At 37.0% G+C, this 19,045-nt stretch overlaps 2 protein-coding genes and 1 long non-coding RNA gene across 3 annotated transcripts; 1 reads left to right on the top strand and 2 right to left on the bottom strand.

The window, feature by feature from the left end:
- Positions 1 to 57: 57 nt before the first annotated feature.
- Positions 58 to 1,634, bottom strand: LOC117618916. Its single transcript, XR_004584514.1, has 3 exons — positions 910 to 1,634; positions 457 to 800; positions 58 to 356 (listed from the first exon to the last, which is right to left on the bottom strand). It is a non-coding gene; the product is annotated as an uncharacterized LOC117618916 (long non-coding RNA).
- Positions 1,635 to 2,532: 898 nt separating this feature from the next.
- Positions 2,533 to 9,776, top strand: LOC117617655 (protein SUPPRESSOR OF PHYA-105 1-like). Its single transcript, XM_034347121.1, is given in 10 exon segments — positions 2,533 to 2,873; positions 3,415 to 4,841; positions 5,241 to 5,398; positions 5,798 to 6,422; positions 6,424 to 6,621; positions 6,779 to 6,925; positions 7,113 to 7,430; positions 7,514 to 7,573; positions 7,917 to 8,104; positions 8,824 to 9,776. Coding segments are annotated over 9 exon segments (3,093 nt in total). The 5' UTR covers positions 2,533 to 2,873; positions 3,415 to 3,458; the 3' UTR covers positions 8,840 to 9,776.
- Positions 9,353 to 11,878, bottom strand: LOC117617656 (mitogen-activated protein kinase kinase kinase 7-like). The gene is made up of 2 exons (XM_034347122.1): positions 9,979 to 11,878; positions 9,353 to 9,528 (listed from the first exon to the last, which is right to left on the bottom strand). Exons 1-2 carry the CDS (start codon positions 11,876 to 11,878, stop codon positions 9,374 to 9,376), a joined length of 2,055 nt encoding a protein of 684 aa, XP_034203013.1. The 3' UTR covers positions 9,353 to 9,373.
- Positions 11,879 to 19,045: the final 7,167 nt, after the last annotated feature.

Genomic DNA, 19,045 nt, shown 5'->3' with positions numbered 1-19,045 from the left:
ACACAAACGTCTTTGATTTGATATCATGCACTCCATATATATTTCTTGCAGAAAAAAGAAGAAAAAAACATGCATTATATATCAATAATCCAATATAATGTGTTTGTCAATCAATTTCGTTACAGAATGATGCATGAAGATAGGACAAATATGATTATAATATTATTTGAAAGAATTCCAAGCATGCGCCTTTCCTTTGTTTTCTTTTGTCCAATTGTGGGGAATAAGTGTAGAGGAAAATAGGATAAAATATAGTTATGAGAAATTGGAAACTTTTGTATGACATCGTTTGCCATCTCTTTCCTTGCTGAGCAGTTTCCTCCATCGACATCATTCTTTATACTCGTCGGCCATGCCTGGACATACATAGGAGGAGCAATATTTTATCAAACTTCTGAGGATAAAAAATAATAGAATTTCCTAAAACCATATAAAATCTGTTAGGAGACTACTAACCTAGAATCCCTTATTCTCGTTTGAAACCTTTGAGTTCGTCGCCGGACCGGCTTGACCTCATCTATCTCCCGTTTTTTCTTTTGTAATCTCTTGATAGCTTTAGCTCCATCATTTCTTCTTTCTGGTTCTCTCTCCACGGAGTTTAAACTTTCTTCGGTTGACAAAGAAAACAATGAGAGAAACACGATAAGGAGGTTCAACTCAGCTGTAAACACTGAGTTTGGCGGCAATTCTTGCGATGCTACCGATTCTTCGTTCAGCTCCATTTCTGTGTCTTCCTGCACCTCATCATCAACCTTGTTGTCTAGAACTCTAGCAGGCTCTGCCATTTTACTAATCCAAACCTTCAACAACAAAATAAAAGAAAAAAAAAAACATCTCTCAGAAGAAAAAACAATTAAGACAAATGTAAATTTCGGGCACAAAACAAGAACGAAAGCGATCGCGGCTTACCAAATAGTAACAGCGAGACTTGTGGTTGACAAAGGCCAGGATCAAAGAGTAATATTTTGTTCTTCATAAAAGTAGGTCTCAGGTGCTTTGATAATTGTTATAGTGATGTTGTTTGTTCATAATGAGTAAGGGGACTTCGTGTATTGATTCATGAAAGACCAGATTGTACACGTAAATCAGTCACATAATTAGATGGTAAAATTAAGGCTTACCGCCAATCTAGGCTTGCATTATCTTCACAGAGTCGGAGCCAGAAAACTTTCATTGGAAGGACAAATAAATTTTACTAAAATTGTATTAACTACATTTATTTTTACCATATAAACTATAAACTACAGCAATCACCCAATTGTAGAATTCTTTCGGAAAAACAATAAATTATCGTGTAACATTAAACACCATGTAACATAAACTGAATTCACTCAATTAAAAACATGTTAAAGCCTAATTTAACATTGAAAGTTAATAATATATATGTCCGTGAAGAGTTGTGCTACGGTCAGTTGTATATCAGTATTCTTAAAATAGGAAGGCAATCCGTAGCGTACCCTCAAGAAAAATGGTTGTTGATTGACGCTTGAGCTGGTGGCATGAACATTCCCTGAGAAAGATCTACAAATTGGGGTAGTGCTCGCATCAACATCGACGTGCGGCCAGCCTCATTATGAGCCACTCATTCATTGGCTACGTGGTTCGCTTAAACCCCTCCAATTAAATCATTACCAACCACGTGCCATGCTCCGTACCGCCACCACGGTTGCATTGAATTACATCAAATGCCCCAAAAGACAGTGAGAGAATAACTACTCAATTGGATTTTTTTTTCTTCTTCTTCTTCTTTATGTGATGGGGACTGTGATTGAATCTGGTTCACTAATTTCATCGCAACCGATCCCACACCACATATTTGCTGTTACCGAAGTTTGGCAGGCTGACTTGGTGACTGCATTTACAACCGGCTGAGCCACAGACCTGATTATGTTTGGACATGATAAGCACGGTCCGATTTAGATTGATGTCACCTAAAATTATGGTCATGGAGTCGGTGAACTTCGATAGGTGAATCAAAGAATTGAAATTGGATAAACTATTCTCTCCTAGTTGATCTCATTCTTAATTTTGAAGGTATTTAATTTTAAATTTTAAATTGAAATGAACATAATTTTTGATTCTTTATATGTGAGTAAATGCGTATAAAATAAGCATACTAATTATATGGTTTAGCTCGATTAAGATATTTTCCAAATGCTAAACTGAATATGGTCAAAATTAAGATATTTTTAGCGTAAAAAGTTGAATCAAACAATGAGATTGATTTTATTTGACCAGTTTGTATGGTTTGGATTCATTTTATCTACAGATGTTACAAAATGTGCGCAATCACAACCAGATTTCAATTCTGATATCATGTTCTTAGACCTCATTCAGCAAAAACCAAAAACTAAAAACCTTACTTACATTATCATCCACTAATTAAATCCATGAGCACAAAAAATCTCAACATGGCAGAATCGGTAATAAAGAAAAAACATATGCCCATTTTTGTGTAAACAACTCCACCGAAAGCAACCAACTACACTAATCAAGCAGTCTCGTTCACAAATTCTCTGAGAGAAAATATCGTGGCTGCTTCTCTTTGCCAGACTTGCAAAAGCCTCTGAATTTTGAAAACAAGCACCAGCAAATGGAAAATATACAAACAGAGTATAAACCACAACTGTTTTTATAATCATATATAGAAAGGATACCAGTCAACTTGAGAAAATTTAATCATGTTCATATCACCACGTAAAAAGTTTTAGACACTGTTGGAGATATATGTATCAATATTCCACTTTTGTCAGTTTTTAAAAAGAAGAAGCTTTCTATTTCAGCCAGTTTTTTGGTGGCTCTCTGTTCTGAGCTTGCAGGGGATTTGGTGGGCTTGCTTGCCATTGTTACTCTGCCTGGTGCTTGATTCAATGGTAAATGCCTTTTCTTTTGGGTTTGAAATTTGATTCAGATTAATGGGTTTTTGTTTTTCTGTAAGTTGTGTTCTTGTTTAGTTGGTGGTGATATAATAACTTGTTGCTCTCCGATGATGATTGGATTTTGTAGATTGTTAAGAATGATGCATTTGTGTTGTACTGTTGCAAGAAAATGATGATGTTGGATAACTAGTTTCTTTCTTTTTCTTTTGTCTGTGCTTGTTTACTTTCACCTTTTTTTTTTTTTTTTTTTTTTTCCCCCCTGTTGGATTACATTTCTACATTTGAGTGGATGGGGTTTCCTAGATGGTAATCTTTGTTTCTCTAGACTTAGTTGTTCCATTTATTTTTCCGAATTTACGTAAATGGAAATGTGGTTTATGTTCTGTTGATGTAAAAGATGAGTCTTCGAAACCAGAAGTTGGTGTTGCTTGATGCTGATTTTGATACTTTTAGATTTAATTAATTTTCCAACTCATTGATTATGAATTCTTCTGTCTTCCTTATTAGCGATTCTTTTTCATTTTGACATGAGCAGGCCACTTCACCAGAAGTTATTTATATCCATTGAGTGAAGTGCAAATGGATGGTTTTGAGAGTTTGGTAGATAAGAAGGCTGCAAAGGGTGTGGTGAGGAATGAAAAACTTAAGCAAAAGGATTGTGATCCTTTTCTTAAACTGGAGGGTCCAAATTTGTTGGAGTCACCAGTGTGCACATTGGGAATGGGAAGGAGCAATTGGCCCGAGAGCTCGCCTAGGAATTGCAGTGTTACAATGGAGGGAAAGGATTTGAGTCGATGCGTAACTTCCTCATCTGTATTTGAGCCACCCTGTAAGAGCTCCGGTTCCATAAATGGAACCGGGCTTGTGGTTGAGGATATGACATTGAAACATCATAGGAAACCAAATTCGGCTTTACTTAGTCCTAGTCAGGAATGCTGGCAAGATCCTGATCCGGTGGCAAGTGCATTTAGAAGTAAAAATTTTCATGGTGATACTATGTCACAGGACAATGATCAGACACAGTTGAGAGTAAGAGGTCAGCTTTTAGAAATGCCTTCTCGCATACGAAGTCTGAAGCCTTTGTTAAGCAATCATTCAGAGCAGGAACCAGACAAACTGTCTGCATATTTAGGGGTTGAGGACAGCAAGATCATGTCAAACAATATGCTAAGTATCGCCAAAAAGCAACTGAAGACCCAATCTACTAATAGCCATTCTCAATTACTTGTAAAGGAAACCTTGAAGGGAAAGAGTGCCAGTAAATTTCAAGAACCTTGCAGTGGCTTTGGTAGTTCAGCTACGGACCAGAATGAAGAAAACCTGGGTTATGGTTCTGAGGTAGCTTGTGATGCACAGTTGAAATCAATTGTTAACAGTGATCAGATTTCTTCACATGTGCTTCATAGGTCTGGCCCAAAATCTACCGGTAATGGGATTTGCTTGAGGGAGTGGCTTAAACCTGGGGGTCACAAAGTAGATATAGTTGAAAGCCTGCTCATATTTAGACAGATCGTGGAGTTAGTGGATTTTGCACACTCTCAAGGTTTCGTCTTGCAAGACTTACGACCATCGCGCTTCATTTTATTTCCATCGAATAAGGTTAAATACACAGGTTCATCAGCCATCCGAGAATCAAATAGTCTTATGAACCGAGATTTGATTATCAAAAGGCCATTAGAGCAGGATGCATGTGCTGAACGTATTTTAGGTGGAAAACAGCTAAAACTGAGCGAGGGTAATGAGGAAAAGTTTTGCATAGCTGGTCCACAGAATTCTGGCTATGGTGAACTCCAGTTTCAAATGAATTCGAGCTACCAAAATGCATTGATTGCCGTACAGCAAAGATCCATTTCTGTAATTGTTCAGCTGGAAGAGAAGTGGTATACCAGTCCAGAGGAGCTCAATGAGAGTGGTTCCACACTTCCATCAAATGTCTATTGCCTTGGGGTTCTTCTTTTCGAGGTGAGAAGTTATTTTGAAGTGTTTCCACAAGTTCTTATTATTTGAAAGTTAACTTGAACAACTTGTACATCTTGGCAGATGATTTTATTATATAATTTTGTTTGAACTAACATAACTTAAGACTTGTTGTTCGCTTGTTATGACACTGTAAGTTAATTCTGAAATGATGAATAGGTAACATTCCTTGTGCTAAGTTCTGCTATCAAATTAATGTAAGAAATAGTTTGCTCTCAAAACTGGAAAAATAACAGGGACTCAGTAGTGCCACTGAATGGCTCTTTATCCTTGTAATCAATCTTCGTTTGTCTTTATTTTATTTTATTTTGAGTTCTAAAGTTCTATCCTTGGGGTTGGAGTAGAAAATCTATACATTTGACTTGTTTAGCTCGTTTATGTCAGTTGCTGTGCCGTTGTGAATCATGGGAGGTGCATTGCGCGGTGATGTTGGATTTGCACCATCGAATTCTGCCACCAAAGTTTCTTTCACAAAATCCGCTGGAAGCTGGCTTTTGTTTTTGGCTTCTCCATCCTGAACCTTTGGCTCGTCCAACAACAAGGTACCACCATCTGCATTTCTTCAATTTACTGCCTTCTGCTATATTTATTAACCTTGTCATCAGGAGTATGAAAAATCAAGGCAATGGTACCATATGATCTATATTGTAATGCTACCAATTATGAGTTCCTACACTTCCATCCTTTACTTGGTTAACCTATCCAAATCCAACTTAAAGCCTTAAACTTCTCACTTTTCAGCATTGTTGTCGCTAAACTCAATTATCTATGTTGCACTGACAATTGTCAACCTGCAAGCTTGTTGTTCCATTACCATGTAAATGTGCACAATCAATAGCTCTAGTGCATGTTGATGTGAAGGTATATCCTTTATTTGTTATCCAATGAAGTATGTCTAAACTGGCCACATTCTGAAGTTTTTATTTTCTGGCGTGCATCAGAGAAATCTTGCAGTCTAAACTGATAGATGGATACCAAGAATCGGCTTGCTGTGATGATTTTTCGAATTCTGCTGATAATGTTGATGCTGAATCAGAGCTATTACTTAGTTTTCTTATCCCATTAAAAGACAAGAAGCAAGGGCATGCCTCTAAGTTGGTGGAAGTTATAAGATGCCTAGAAGAAGATATAAACAAGTTCGGGAGGAGGCATTTATCAGGGGAATTTCCTAGTGAAAGAGAACAGGGTTTCTGTCTTGAAGACCCTGTAAGTTCAGGTGTTTCTTCTCGATTAATTGCAGCGTCAAACATGAATGAGACGCTCTTGATGAAGAATATCAGTCAACTAGAGGATGCTTACGCCTCCATGAGATCCCAAATGGGGAAAACAGAAATTGCTCCTGTAGCATGCTCTGATAAGGAGGTGTTAAACAATCGATACAGGTGGTGTCATGTGCGAAATCATACTCAGGATTCAAGCCTCAATCAGAAATCAGGTGATCGGCTTGGAGTCTTTTTTGATGGTGTTAGCAAGTTGGCTCGCCGTAGCAAGTTTGAAGTACGTGGGACATTAAGAAATGGAGATCTTCTCAACTCTAGCAATGTGATTTGCTGTTTAAGTTTCGACTGNTGATGAGGAGTATATTGCTACAGCTGGAGTATCAAAGAAAATCAAGATCTTTGATTTTGCTTCGCTTGTAGACAATTCTTTGGATATCCATTATCCTGTAGTTGAGATGCCAAACAAATCTAAGTTGAGCTGTGTTTGCTGGAACAACTACTTTAAGAACTATCTAGCATCAACAGATTATGATGGGGTTGTACAGGTGTGTTTCCTACAATCAAATACGTAAATCCAGACTACATGTAAATTGTGCATGCCTGTGCAAGGTTTAAGTTAGTGCTTTCATTTGAGGCTATTAATAATGTCAGAAATCTGTTTCTTTACCAATTATAAATACCATCTTCATGTATGAAGTTCAGATGTGGGATGCATCTACTGGTCAAGGATTTTCTCAGTACGTAGAGCACCAAAGGAGGGCTTGGTCTGTCGACTTTTCTCAAGCTGACCCAAAAAAGTTTTCCAGTGGGAGTGATGACTTTTCTGTGAAACTGTGGAGCATCAATGAGGTATTGCTCTCTTACATGGTTTTAAAATGGCATTAGCATGCAAGATATTATCTTCTTGATCTCAACTTATCCTTGCTGGTACTATTTTTTGAACTTGAGCTATAGTTTGTAAGTTCAGGAGTTTACCTTTATGAAAATTTCCAAACTATAAAATTATGAGAAATGTTTTTGAATGGTGTTTGTGCAGAAAAAATCAATAGGCACAATCTGGAGCCCTGCTAATGTCTGTTGCGTTCAGTTCTCTGCATTCTCTTCCAATCTCTTGGTTTTTGGATCTGCCGATTACAAGATCTACGGCTATGATCTTCGCCATACTAGAATCCCTTGGTGCACTTTACCTGGTCATGGAAAAGCTGTTAGCTATGTAAAATTTGTAGATGCTGAAACCCTTGTTTCTGCATCCACGGACAACACTCTGAAGCTTTGGGATCTTAACCAAGCAATCTCAACTGGGTTGTCCTCCAATGCCTGCAGCTTAACTTTTAGTGGTCATACTAATCAGAAGGTTGGCTCCTCTGCTCTTGATATAAGACTCTCAGAATTTATCATGTTTTAATAGTTCTAACTCTTCATGCCCTGGTTGCTCAGAATTTTGTTGGTTTATCCGTTTCGGATGGATACATAGCATGCGGCTCAGAAACTAACGAGGTACAAATTTGTTATCCTTAGATTTCTCCCTCCGGTTATGATTATTATTTTTCAATACTGAGTTCGTTTTTGAAGCACCCTTTAGTCATACCTTTAACCATCTCATGTTGTATTAAAATGGGCATGTGATGGTGAAGGGTCTACTTAATGTATGGGCTTTCTTTTCAAAAGATTTGCTCCTTCAAGAGTAACAAATGAGACATCTTCCAACCCTTCCTCAAGTTTCTATGTTATTTTAAACCAATATTTCATTATGGACTATATGGATTGAGATTTTAACTAACTATAATTTTTCCTCTCTCTCTCTCTCTCTCTCTCTCTCTCTCTCCTTTTCCCATTTCAGGTTTATAGTTATTACAGAAGTCTACCCATGCCAATCACTTCACACAAATTTGGATCAATTGATCCTGTTTCTGGAAGTGAGGTTGGTGATTATAGTGGGCAGTTTGTCTCGAGTGTCTGTTGGAGAAAAAAGTCTAACATAGTTGTTGCTGCCAACTCAACTGGAACTTTGAAATTATTGCAGATGGTGTGAGTATAAGCTTGTTCCCTAGATAATCCAAGGAATCTGTTCTTTCCCGAAAACATTTTTTATTAGCTTGCCTGTCCTGGATTTACTTTTTCTTCTTCTTGGAATGAAAAATATGATTTGAAGCATAAACTAGTCAGGTTGAAGACTACATTATAGCAGAAATTTAACAGAGCCAGCCCTATGTGTCCCGGATGTATTTACGATTATGCGGATAAAAGAAATCGATTAAAGGCTGATTATGGCAAGTGAACTTCATGAAGAAATCAATTTGTGTTTTCAAGAATTTCTCAAGGAATATATATCTTATACAAGAAAGTATACATCTAGGAACAGATACTAGTATAGGAATCTAAATGCTCGGAACTCTAAATTTGAAGAGAAATTTATGACTTCACTGTGATGCTGTTGGGATTTTTATACCAAGTTCCAAATTCGAACTTATTTGCGTATTGCTGAAGTTATTGATGCAGAAAAAAGAAAAAACATAAGATGTAAATTTTGATTCATTATTTGCACGGCTTGATCAAAGTTGTGCCACTTCTGAATGCTTTACACTTTCTGATCATCTCAGTATTAAACTAATAATGGAATTTTTTATCATGACTCATATACCCAATAAGACGATATTATTCTCAGATATACAATCTCATCTTTTGCCCCTGGTTGAGATGAATTGAGGTTGTCTTTTTCTTGCCCTTAAGTTGTTATATCTTGTCAGAGATCATCACTGTTGAAGTCTTGCCTGTGTTAAGCTCAACGGATTCCTTGAATAAATCGTTCCTCCGCAGAGGACAAACTTTAAAGGTATGGAAGGTTTTGCCACATAATTATATATTGTATACAAATGTTAAGCTCTTTATGACTCAACCTTGTAAGTTTGTAGCTGACTCGTTGTAAAGTTACTCACTAAAGGATTGCTCTGAGTTTCTGCCCATGATATCTTGTTCTGATTCTGAAAAGAAATTCCAATGGTCTTGCAACTTTTGTCCCCCACTTACCTTTTTCTTCCTCCATCTTTCTCCTGGTATAGATTCCTTCTGTACATTTGAGCTTTCGTTGACAAAGAATTCTGTCCTTCAAACATTTTAACCGTGGCTCTTAAACACAATCTACTGTTGATACAGATGCATGTAGTCATCAGAGCAAGCTAAACTGTTCCTATCTTGAACTGTGCTTTCTCTTGATGTTTGATTGAGCAATCCACATATTGCATGAAAGTTAGAGTGAAGCTAAGTCATTTGTTGACACAGTGTATGACGTATCAAGGTCTAGGAGAGCTCAGAATCTGAGGCATGTCCAGATGATGTTCTCCGTATTCTTGGAGTCATCGCCATTAGCTGGCTTTCTGAACTCATTCTCAGACTAATACTACGGCCACAAGGGCTCATCTGTGGAGGTCTGACAGACCGTCCTCTTGGTGTTCCTGTGTAACCAAAGCCTGAAGACGTCAGTGCACCGGGGCATAAAAGAAATAATCCTGTTTTCTAATGTCTAAAAATCACATTACTCTCCTTTTCTAATTGTGCATAAAAGTAAAGGGGAAGTTTCATGCTATAATAATAGAGTGAGTTCATTGCCAATGCATACGATTCTCTGCTAGAAAATGTGTAACAGGTGCAAGGATAGTGAAACAGGCAGAAGGGAGAATCATATTAATAACTTTTGATACCATATTACTTGGTGCAATCAATCACAACATGTGTATGCTATATGCAAAGTACTAATATACTTCTAGTCTTCCTCTATGTTTGAATGTTTTTTCAGTAAGATCTAGTTTCTGCTGTTTTAGGTATTAACATGTTAGCGGTTCTAACTGAGATATATGTTTCTCAGGAAATAATCAGGCATAAATGAGTTGTGTGATTAGGGAAACCTGGTAGTCTGTTGGCTTTCACATCTGAAGATTTCTTCAAGAATGGAAGTTTCTTTTTCATGCTATCAGGCGATGTTAAACACTTCCTCTCAGGCGCGGGCGGGAATGGTTCGTCTGGAGTGGTCACCATTTCATCTCCGCAGATTGAAGCTCCATCGCTTCCTGATTCTGAAGTATCTTTCAAAGTTGTTCTTTCTCTCTCCGCAATTCTATAAACAAACATCTGAAATGGGATTTGTGATACTGGTGGTTGCTCACAACTCTTCCAAGAAGGAATCTTTCTCAGAATCCCTGACTCAATCTCACAGTAATCTACCATAGGCACTGGTGGGTCTAGCTGGCTGTTATAATCAGGATTCATTGCAAGGAACCTTTTAATATATCTTAGAATCCGACAGATGGATGAGAAGCTTGGCCGTAGATTAGGGTCACTGTGCCAACATTTCTTTGTGAGGTTGGTCACATATCTCAGAGAATAGAATGGGAACAACGGCCTCTCTCCTGCCCTTATGTTTCGGCTCATCTTCTCCCCTTGAAGATGACTATCCTCAAAAGGCACTTTCCCTGTCAGAAGCTCAAAGCAAACCATGCCAAAGCTATACACATCAGACTTTTCTGTGTACTTTTTCTCACTACTTTTTGTCTGTTCGTGCTCTTCCAGAACTTCCGGAGCATACCAGATGAAAGGTAGGCTTCCATTTTGATTTGAAAGGTTTTTTTGGCTGGGGCTTTTCGCAGAAGTTAAACCAAAACCTGAAACCTTGGCTTGCAAGTACCCATCTGTGGAGATGCCTCTTGCTTTAACAAGTATGTTACAAGGATTCAATTCTCCGTGGTAGATTTTCTTCGAGTGGAGATATTCCATTCCTCTTGCAATTTGAAGCATCAGATCAACTGCAACAGGAAGAGAAAATGGAAGTCGTTTTCGTGGGCCACAAATCTCTTTGATGTGGCTGCAGAGGTCTCTGCTCATCAGTTCCATAATGAGAAAACACTCTTTCTTTTCCTCATCCGTAAACCCGCAAAGGAAGTGCACTATGTTGGGGTGGGACAGAGATAACAATGAAGAAATCTCTGGCAGCAGGGGTTCAATATCCCCGAAGAAGTGTCTTGAGGCAAAGCTTTCACCCAGCCATAGGATCTCTTTATACTGACTTCCACCCCCTAGCCGTCGCCTCACCTGGTAGTCCTTAGACCCCACCAGGATTGAACTAGGTAAGAGTTTTCCATTCAAAGGCTGTGACTCTGACCCATCTAAGCTTTTGAAAAGAAGATCTATGAGGCGTTTCCCGTACTTTGTCGAACCCGAGAGTTTCTTTTCTCTGATTTTATGGAGAAGAGTCCATCTATCTTCTTTCCATGTTGTGTCAAACCTATTGCAGAAATCTTGAGTAATCAAATACTGCTTCCCAAATCTCCACTTGAAAAGTTTCCAATCTCTATAGTCATCTTTGTACTTATCCGCGAACACGGTTTTCTTCCTTTGTATCTCATCCTGACCCCACCCTGATATTTCTCCAGCAATGTCAATTGCTTCAATGACAATCGGCATGCAGGAAAGTAAGTTATGGATGTGAAACTCAATGCAATCGGAGTTCTGATAGAGAGTAATGGCTTTAGCCCACCAATCCTTTGTTTCCAAGCAGTGCCTGATGTAGGCTTCTCCTTCTTTGAATATCCGGTGGAGCTCTCTCAACGGCTGCTCGAGAACCCTCCATTTAGCGTGCTTCTCTTCAAATCTCAGATTATATTTCATCTCCTCTGCTATTGATTCATATGCTGAGCTGAAGATATCAAGCAGCAAAAAACACTGCCGCTGATTGATTTGGATGTTGTCTTGGAACACCATCAAGGCCTTTAAACTTCCCAAATCCTCCCCAATCTTTCGAAATTGCTCCATTTTAAGACTCGACCACAAAAATCTGAAAATGGAAATCAAAACTAAATTAAAGTACTCTTAACAATGAAGTTTCTGAAAGAAATTCATTACTGCAGAAAGATAAGGCCTAACCACAGACAATGGTCGGTGGAGAATGGAAATGGCAACCACCAAACGTGCAAATTGTCCTTTCTTGTAGAGCAAGAAAGACCAACAAATTTAGCTTCTTCAAGAAACAAAAATGGAGATTAGGATCATGGAGACGAATTGGGTTTTTTTCCAAATTCTCTCGAAACCCGACAATAAAACAGCAGAATCAAACATACCCATCTAAGTTTTCCCAGCCAAATTCAGTTAGCTTAGAGCACCAGGCAAGTTTTATAGTCTAATGAATGAAAAAAGGAAAAAAGAATGACAGAAAAAAAGTGCTCCAGAGCGAAAACTAAAACCAGCAGAGCAGATGAGTATGCGATGTGATCTTCCTGGAAAAAGTTTTCTTGGCACTGTTTTTATTTATTTAATTATCTTTTTTGTTAGAAAGTGTTGGATTTGGGAGTTTACATGTCTTGGGTGATGACACTGGTTTGTTTCTGTGCGGTTCTCCTTCCAAGTGTTCCCGCCAACTTCGATGTCTCCCACTCTCAATTTAGAAAATGCCTTAACCGTTCTAACCGAATTTTAATACTCATACCCGCCTTTTTGTTTTTGCTTTTACATTATTGTCTTTCCATTAATTTATTAATAAAACAAATTTCACCATTACCTTCCTTTTCACTTACACTAATTCAGTTACTAATTAAGTTACCATTGCTAGATTGTAATTATTAGTTTATAGTGATCTAAATCTTATAATTTGGATGAATTTGGCTCTTTTATTTATATTTTATGTACTGATATTGTACTTATGACAACCCATGACCTTTTCTAGAAGAGCAATTGCTCCAAATCACTACATCAGTAGGTCCTTTGCCCCTAGACAATAAATTTTATATCCTAAAAATAGTGTCGTTTTGGGCATATGTTTCGGCTATTTTGCTTTCAACCGTGCACTTGGTTACTTTGAATTACGAAATAGTGAACCCTAGCTGTCTTCTGTAATAGTGATTGTGAACAGCTAATTCATATGGTAATATGGCGTTTGGGATTAAATGTCATTCCTTATTTGTAAATTGTGCTGCTGTATTGGTGTTGTCTTTTTTAGGTGGTGTCCACATCAGTGGCAACATTGCAGCTAAGTCTCCATCTCTCTGAAATTGGCCTCTTCTGCATTATATGATGCCTTTCTCTATCTTACCTGTGGTCCACCTGTCATTCCAACTACCATCATTAACCAATTTCCTTAAAAACATTTGGGCAATGCATGAAAATGGAATTAAGTTATGTGCCTTCTTAGAGTACTGGAAATTATGTGCCTTCTCAAGACCATACTGGGGTTTGAACCCAGGCCACTGTAACCTACTTGCAAATCTGGCATTCAATTTACCATAAAATCAGATCCAGAGAGTCTTGTTGAAGTTTCTGGGTGACCAAACAAACAGATCCATGATTTCATCTTTATTTAAAGTTAACAATTCTTTGTCAAGTTCACATTGAAAGGAAAATCAAGACCTGTTGAATATTTCTGCATCTCAGATGATTTTGTATGTTGAAAATGTGACTTAGTGCCCCATTTGTTGACCTCGTATGAGCTTCATACACATTCATCTCAGGACCATACAGGAACCATGTGAATGAATGTGATATGTGACTCAGCATTTATGGTTTCTGTATGTTGAAGGAAAACTTGGTGGTAAATGTGGTTGGTTTTGACCTGTTGTTGTGAGGCCAATGGTACTGTGGTGTTGAATTTAGTCATGTGGTGGTAATGGTTGTGGTTACTAACTTAATCATGTGAAACTTATAGAGGTACTTAAGGGTTTTAAGAAGATTAATTATGAGTATACTTCTCTAGTAATATTGCAGAAGTTGTTTAGTTTGAGAGTTGATTGCATTCAGTGTACATAGTAATTGAACCCTAGACAACAAGAATCGATAGAATCCGACCTTAATAATTTTGGTTTGGACTTATCTGGTCACTGGTCATTGACCTCAAAAGCTTAAGCTATCGAGGAATGAGCCAACAATGTACATCAAACTACCTTGAAGGGGCATACCGAAACGGCAAGAGAGATAAACATATAGGGGTGCAGCACCGCTCTGTACTTTGCAAACCAACAAAGAAGCAGGTAAAGAAAATCAAACTCATGATTCCTTGTAAAAAAAGCTCTAACATCATGTCAAGACAACCATTAGCCTAAAATTTCAAGCTATCAGAAAATAAGAAGTATCGTGTCACTGGTATCTGCATCCGATTCCACCCACCGACAAGAATTATGTGAGTGTCATGGCACCATCCGTGGCCTATATTTCTTGCTTATTACACAAGTGTCTTTGTTTCTTGAATGGTTTTTATTTATGGGTAATGTTGATAGTGGGATGTATAGCTATAGCTAATTATACATTGTACAGTTGCATTTATGTATTGAATGCTATCAGTCTCAGATCACTCTGTTGATGGCCAGTTGCTTGCTAGCCATGTCTCAAACTCCACACAGAGAATGTGTGGACATTGGACAATAACAAATAAACACATATTAATGCTTTGCATTGAATATGCATAGCCTAGTGGTAATGAGTCATTGCCATCAACTTTAATAAGACCTGATTTTAATCAATTGACGTAAGCTCATCATTTTTATTTTATTTTTACTAACGTTAGAGTATTACAAGATTTTATAACGGGAGGCTATACCACCACAATAAGACTAATGACAACTATAACTATGTATCAAACTAATTATAAAAGTATATCGTTATCTCTATCCATGTGAATCGAATCTGAAACCTCCTTCAATCAAATTGAGACAAATACCACTAAACCAAAAGTTAGTTAATAAACTCATAAACCTTTTACCTTCACCAACATTTTCTAGCAATTCCGATACTCAAATTTCAAAGTCAAGCAGATTCATAATTATAGATCTAGAGGGCCCTACTCCATGAGATAGAGAGAAAGTAGGTTGGAAATTATTTAGGTTTGTTTGGTAGAAGTAATAATACCATAACAATGTATGGGCGGTTTAGTTGGGAGAGTTATTATACCATAAAAATCTTTCCTTGTTTAGCGTCAATAACTGGGTACCTGTTGCCATCATTTGTTTGGTTGCTTAGCCTTCTCTGAAAAAAAAGATACAAGATAAATGCAAGTGTTACATATGTATATTCATACGTATCAAGTAAATTCGAGTGTGTTTATATTTATAAAGAATGGACCACTCGGGTTAAAAATAATGCCTAAGCATAAATTCACTGTGAGCCTTTTTTGCCATGTTATGAATTAATCATTAATGAGTGGAAAGGAGAGTGCAGGTAAGGCAGGCCTTCCACTTTGAGTTTGTGGGTTGTGGAAAACACAAAAGTTACCCAAAACATAAAGCTTTATTTGTGGAAGAAACTAATCCCAGAAAACGTAACGAATTTGGACTGGACTTTCATAGGAGAATACAAAAACGACTTAGTAAATGACTTTCTTTTGGAACAAAAAGCAGGCTACATGAGAAAGTGAGGGGGAATTTGAGTGTGATGTGAGGTAACTATTTTGTACCACTAACACTTTCTGGCACCTATAATTTCTTTTCATATGTCAATGACTATTCAGTCTCTACCTTATTAAAAAATATTTTGAGTTCCGATTAATAAAGTTTGTAATGAATTCAAAGCGCATGTTGTGAGGTTAATATGTAATATTTATTCATTTCCGGACTTTCTTTTGCTCTAAGATAACAAAACCTTGTTCCTATCAAGAATGTTCTCCCAATAAAACAAAGTAAAAATTAGTAAATTGCAATTCCTTGTTTTCTTTGATGACACTGCTCTGCCTCTTCAAACCCAAATGATGATATATCTCGTGTCTCTTTCCCTAAAGAAAAAAAAAAAAAAATTACCAATATCCTGTGAGTGGTGACACCTCTCTCACTATTCCTAATCAAACTCGGTTTTAACTGTCCAATTTGTATCCCAGCTTTGTTTTCTCAGCTATATTATATCATATATTTACAGCCTCGACAATGCCTTGCACATCACAACATTATTATTATTCCTTCCTCTGGCCTTCACAGTCTCTATAAATACCACTACATAAACACACAAAGCAAACTGAGAATATGAGTGGAGGAGGCATGGAATCCGTAGCCAGGCCGCGATCAAACGGCAGTGGTGCAGCCAATGGACAGCAGAAGAGAGAGCGCTGTGGCGACTTTCAGATGCCCCTGCACTATCCAAGGTACACTCAATCCGACTACGAGACCATGCCGGAGTGGAAGCTCGACTGTTTGCTTAAAGAGTATGGTCTACCGATTGCTGGGGACGTTGAACAGAAGAGGAAGTTTGCCATAGGAGCCTTCCTGTGGCCTAACTAGACTTGTGTCCCTTGTAACAACAGTATGAGAAAGTACTGAATAATGCTAATTATGATGTGTTTTTAGGTGTGATTAGTTTTGTTATAATTAATCTAGTCTTACTACTTCGTTTAGTTATGTAATCTGTTTGTGTAACGTTTGTGAGCTTCATGTGTAGATTATATATATCATGTTTATATATGGATCTTCTTCTTCGATTTTCAATGACGGGCTTCAAGTTTTGGCAGTAGATTTTCTCTCTGTTTTTCCTTTTTTTGTTGTTCTGTTTCTATTTTGTCCTAAGAGTATTCTCTTCTTTTGTCACCAGTTCTTATCAGCCTAAGCATTCTTCTGCAGCAATTTAAATAATCTCTCTCTCTCTCTCTCTCTCTCTCTCTCAGCATTCTTCTGCAGCAATTCAGAAAATTGGTTTCTCACAGGTGGTGAAACTAGAAACGTGACTTAAATTGTTCAACAAATATGTAAACTCTTTCCAAACTACAAAATCATAATATTGTGACTTTCATATATTTAATTGGAATCAAGAAGTAGATTTTCCCTGTATTAAGAGATGTTATAAGAGATATGCATGTTTTGGGCTCAAGTAATGGAAGGGCTGTGATTTGGGAGAGAAGGGTTGCCTTACCTTCTAACAATTATGCACATAAGCCTCGTACTTGTCGATGTATGAATGTACGAGTTAAAATATGCACTAACCTATATAATTTAGGGATGCATAGTTACCACGATCTGATTATATGTATGTACATTTAACATCATTCGATCTAGTCATGTTGGTTTTGAAATTTAGATATTCAATTTAGTCCTTCAAAATTATAAAAATCGGTCATAAATATATTTGATTGGATTGATCAGTTGGATTGAATCGATCAATGTAAGCGGATGGCATCAAATAAGTCGAATTAGTCGATTTGTGCGAATTACATCGAGTCTTTCAATAAAGAAAGCTCAAGTTTAACTAACAATTTTAAGCCCAAAATAGGTGGGCTCAACTAATCATACACAATCATCGCACATCAGCATTCTTTACGGACTACTGCGTAAAAAGCCTTTTCGCGCATTTTCTATTTTCTCTTTCTTTGTGTGTTTGGCGGCTGAGAAAATTATTGTTTGGAAAAGGAAATGGAATTTGAAGTCGATGAAGTGGATCAATATGGTGTGGCGGGCTTAGTTGAAATGCGTGCTTTGCAGTTCTAAGGAATTATATTTTTTTCTTCTTAAAAACAGCCCATCGAGGTCGCGGGACTAATTTTTCCAACTGGGGCGACCCACAAACGTGGCCCATGGGTTGATGCATTTGGGAAGAGGCCAAATAAACGTAAAATGTGAATAAATATAATTATAAAAAAATAAATAGAATTCATATTTTAAGTGTTGTTATAATTAATTAATCTGAAGAAAAAAAATTTAATAGAGCTATAAAACTAAAAATATTAAAACGAAATTGTATAGGTAAAGAGGACAATAATTCGTCAATACCAAATATTAAAACGAAGCTGTACCATTACTCATTGTTGACAAAAACACCAATCATCAGCCTTTTATTTATTTATTTATTTATTTTTATAGAAAAGATTGTATCTCATTAAACCGAAAGGAACATTATATGGTAAGAATTAACATGTTAACGACGGCTTCGTTAAATCTTCTCAGAGAAAACAAAACCCCAAGTAGAAAAGAATAATTACTAATCACCAGCTTAAAAGAAAATTTTGATGATAATAGAAAGAAAAAAAAATTATTAATTTTGCACGATTTTTCTATACAAAACCACTCACATAATAATTGCATATGTCCCAATTAATATAATGTCTATATAAATATTATTTAATACTAGATCGATCAACTGTCCCATGACACAATCTACCCGCCGCGGATATACTCTTTGTTGTGCAATGACCATTTCAAGAAGGCATTTTCAAGAATAATATATCTTGTCATTGACAATTGTCATTGCCAGAGTCTCAAGGCAAGGCATTACAATTTTGTACCCCACTAAAGAAAAGCCAAATTTCCTACTTGTTTGTTGCCCCAATTTGTTTATTCTCAATTGACACTCTGTTTTTTGAGAGAATCTCAAATCACATTTTAATAGACAAACTTAGATACATTTTAATTCATTCTTGCCAAAAAGATTGCATTGAGATTGTGTAGTCCAAGCGATGATATATAAAATATTTGAATACAATTATGGGTTAGATTAGTTGAGCAGGATTGTGTGTTCATTTTATTCATCCATTTTCATCCGAATTCAACTTCTCATAATAAATTAGAGTAATTTAAATTATCGTTTTGTAAATAAAATTCAAATCTGCCAATAACTGATCCTCAGATTAAATTCAAATCTGTTCAATAAATTGGATAAGTGGTAACTCCCCCAATGCTCGCAATTGCATTTGCATTGCAGTGTTCCAAATTCCAATTTGAATCGGAGTTCAAACTCAGATTTCACCAAAACACACACAATATAGTAGCCGTTAATTAGCCGTTAATTCCGTTGTAGGCCCCGCCCAAATTGTAGAATCCGAGACCGCTTTGAATAATCTCCACCCAAAAAAAAGAACAACACATGACTCAGCGACAACCTAGCTGACAGACTGTCCACCTAAAAAGAATAACAAAACAAAAAATCCCACATGGGCCACGTCACCAAATAGACACTAAATAAAATAAACAAAACCAAAATAATAATAAAATAATAAAGCAATTCCCATACAGGGAGGCCTGCCTT

This window comes from Prunus dulcis, chromosome 2 (assembly GCF_902201215.1).
Source record: "Prunus dulcis chromosome 2, ALMONDv2, whole genome shotgun sequence".
NCBI lineage: Eukaryota > Viridiplantae > Streptophyta > Magnoliopsida > Rosales > Rosaceae > Prunus > Prunus dulcis.
The sequence above is the reverse complement of the archived record's forward strand: the minus strand, read 5'-3'. Positions and strand labels throughout refer to the sequence as shown.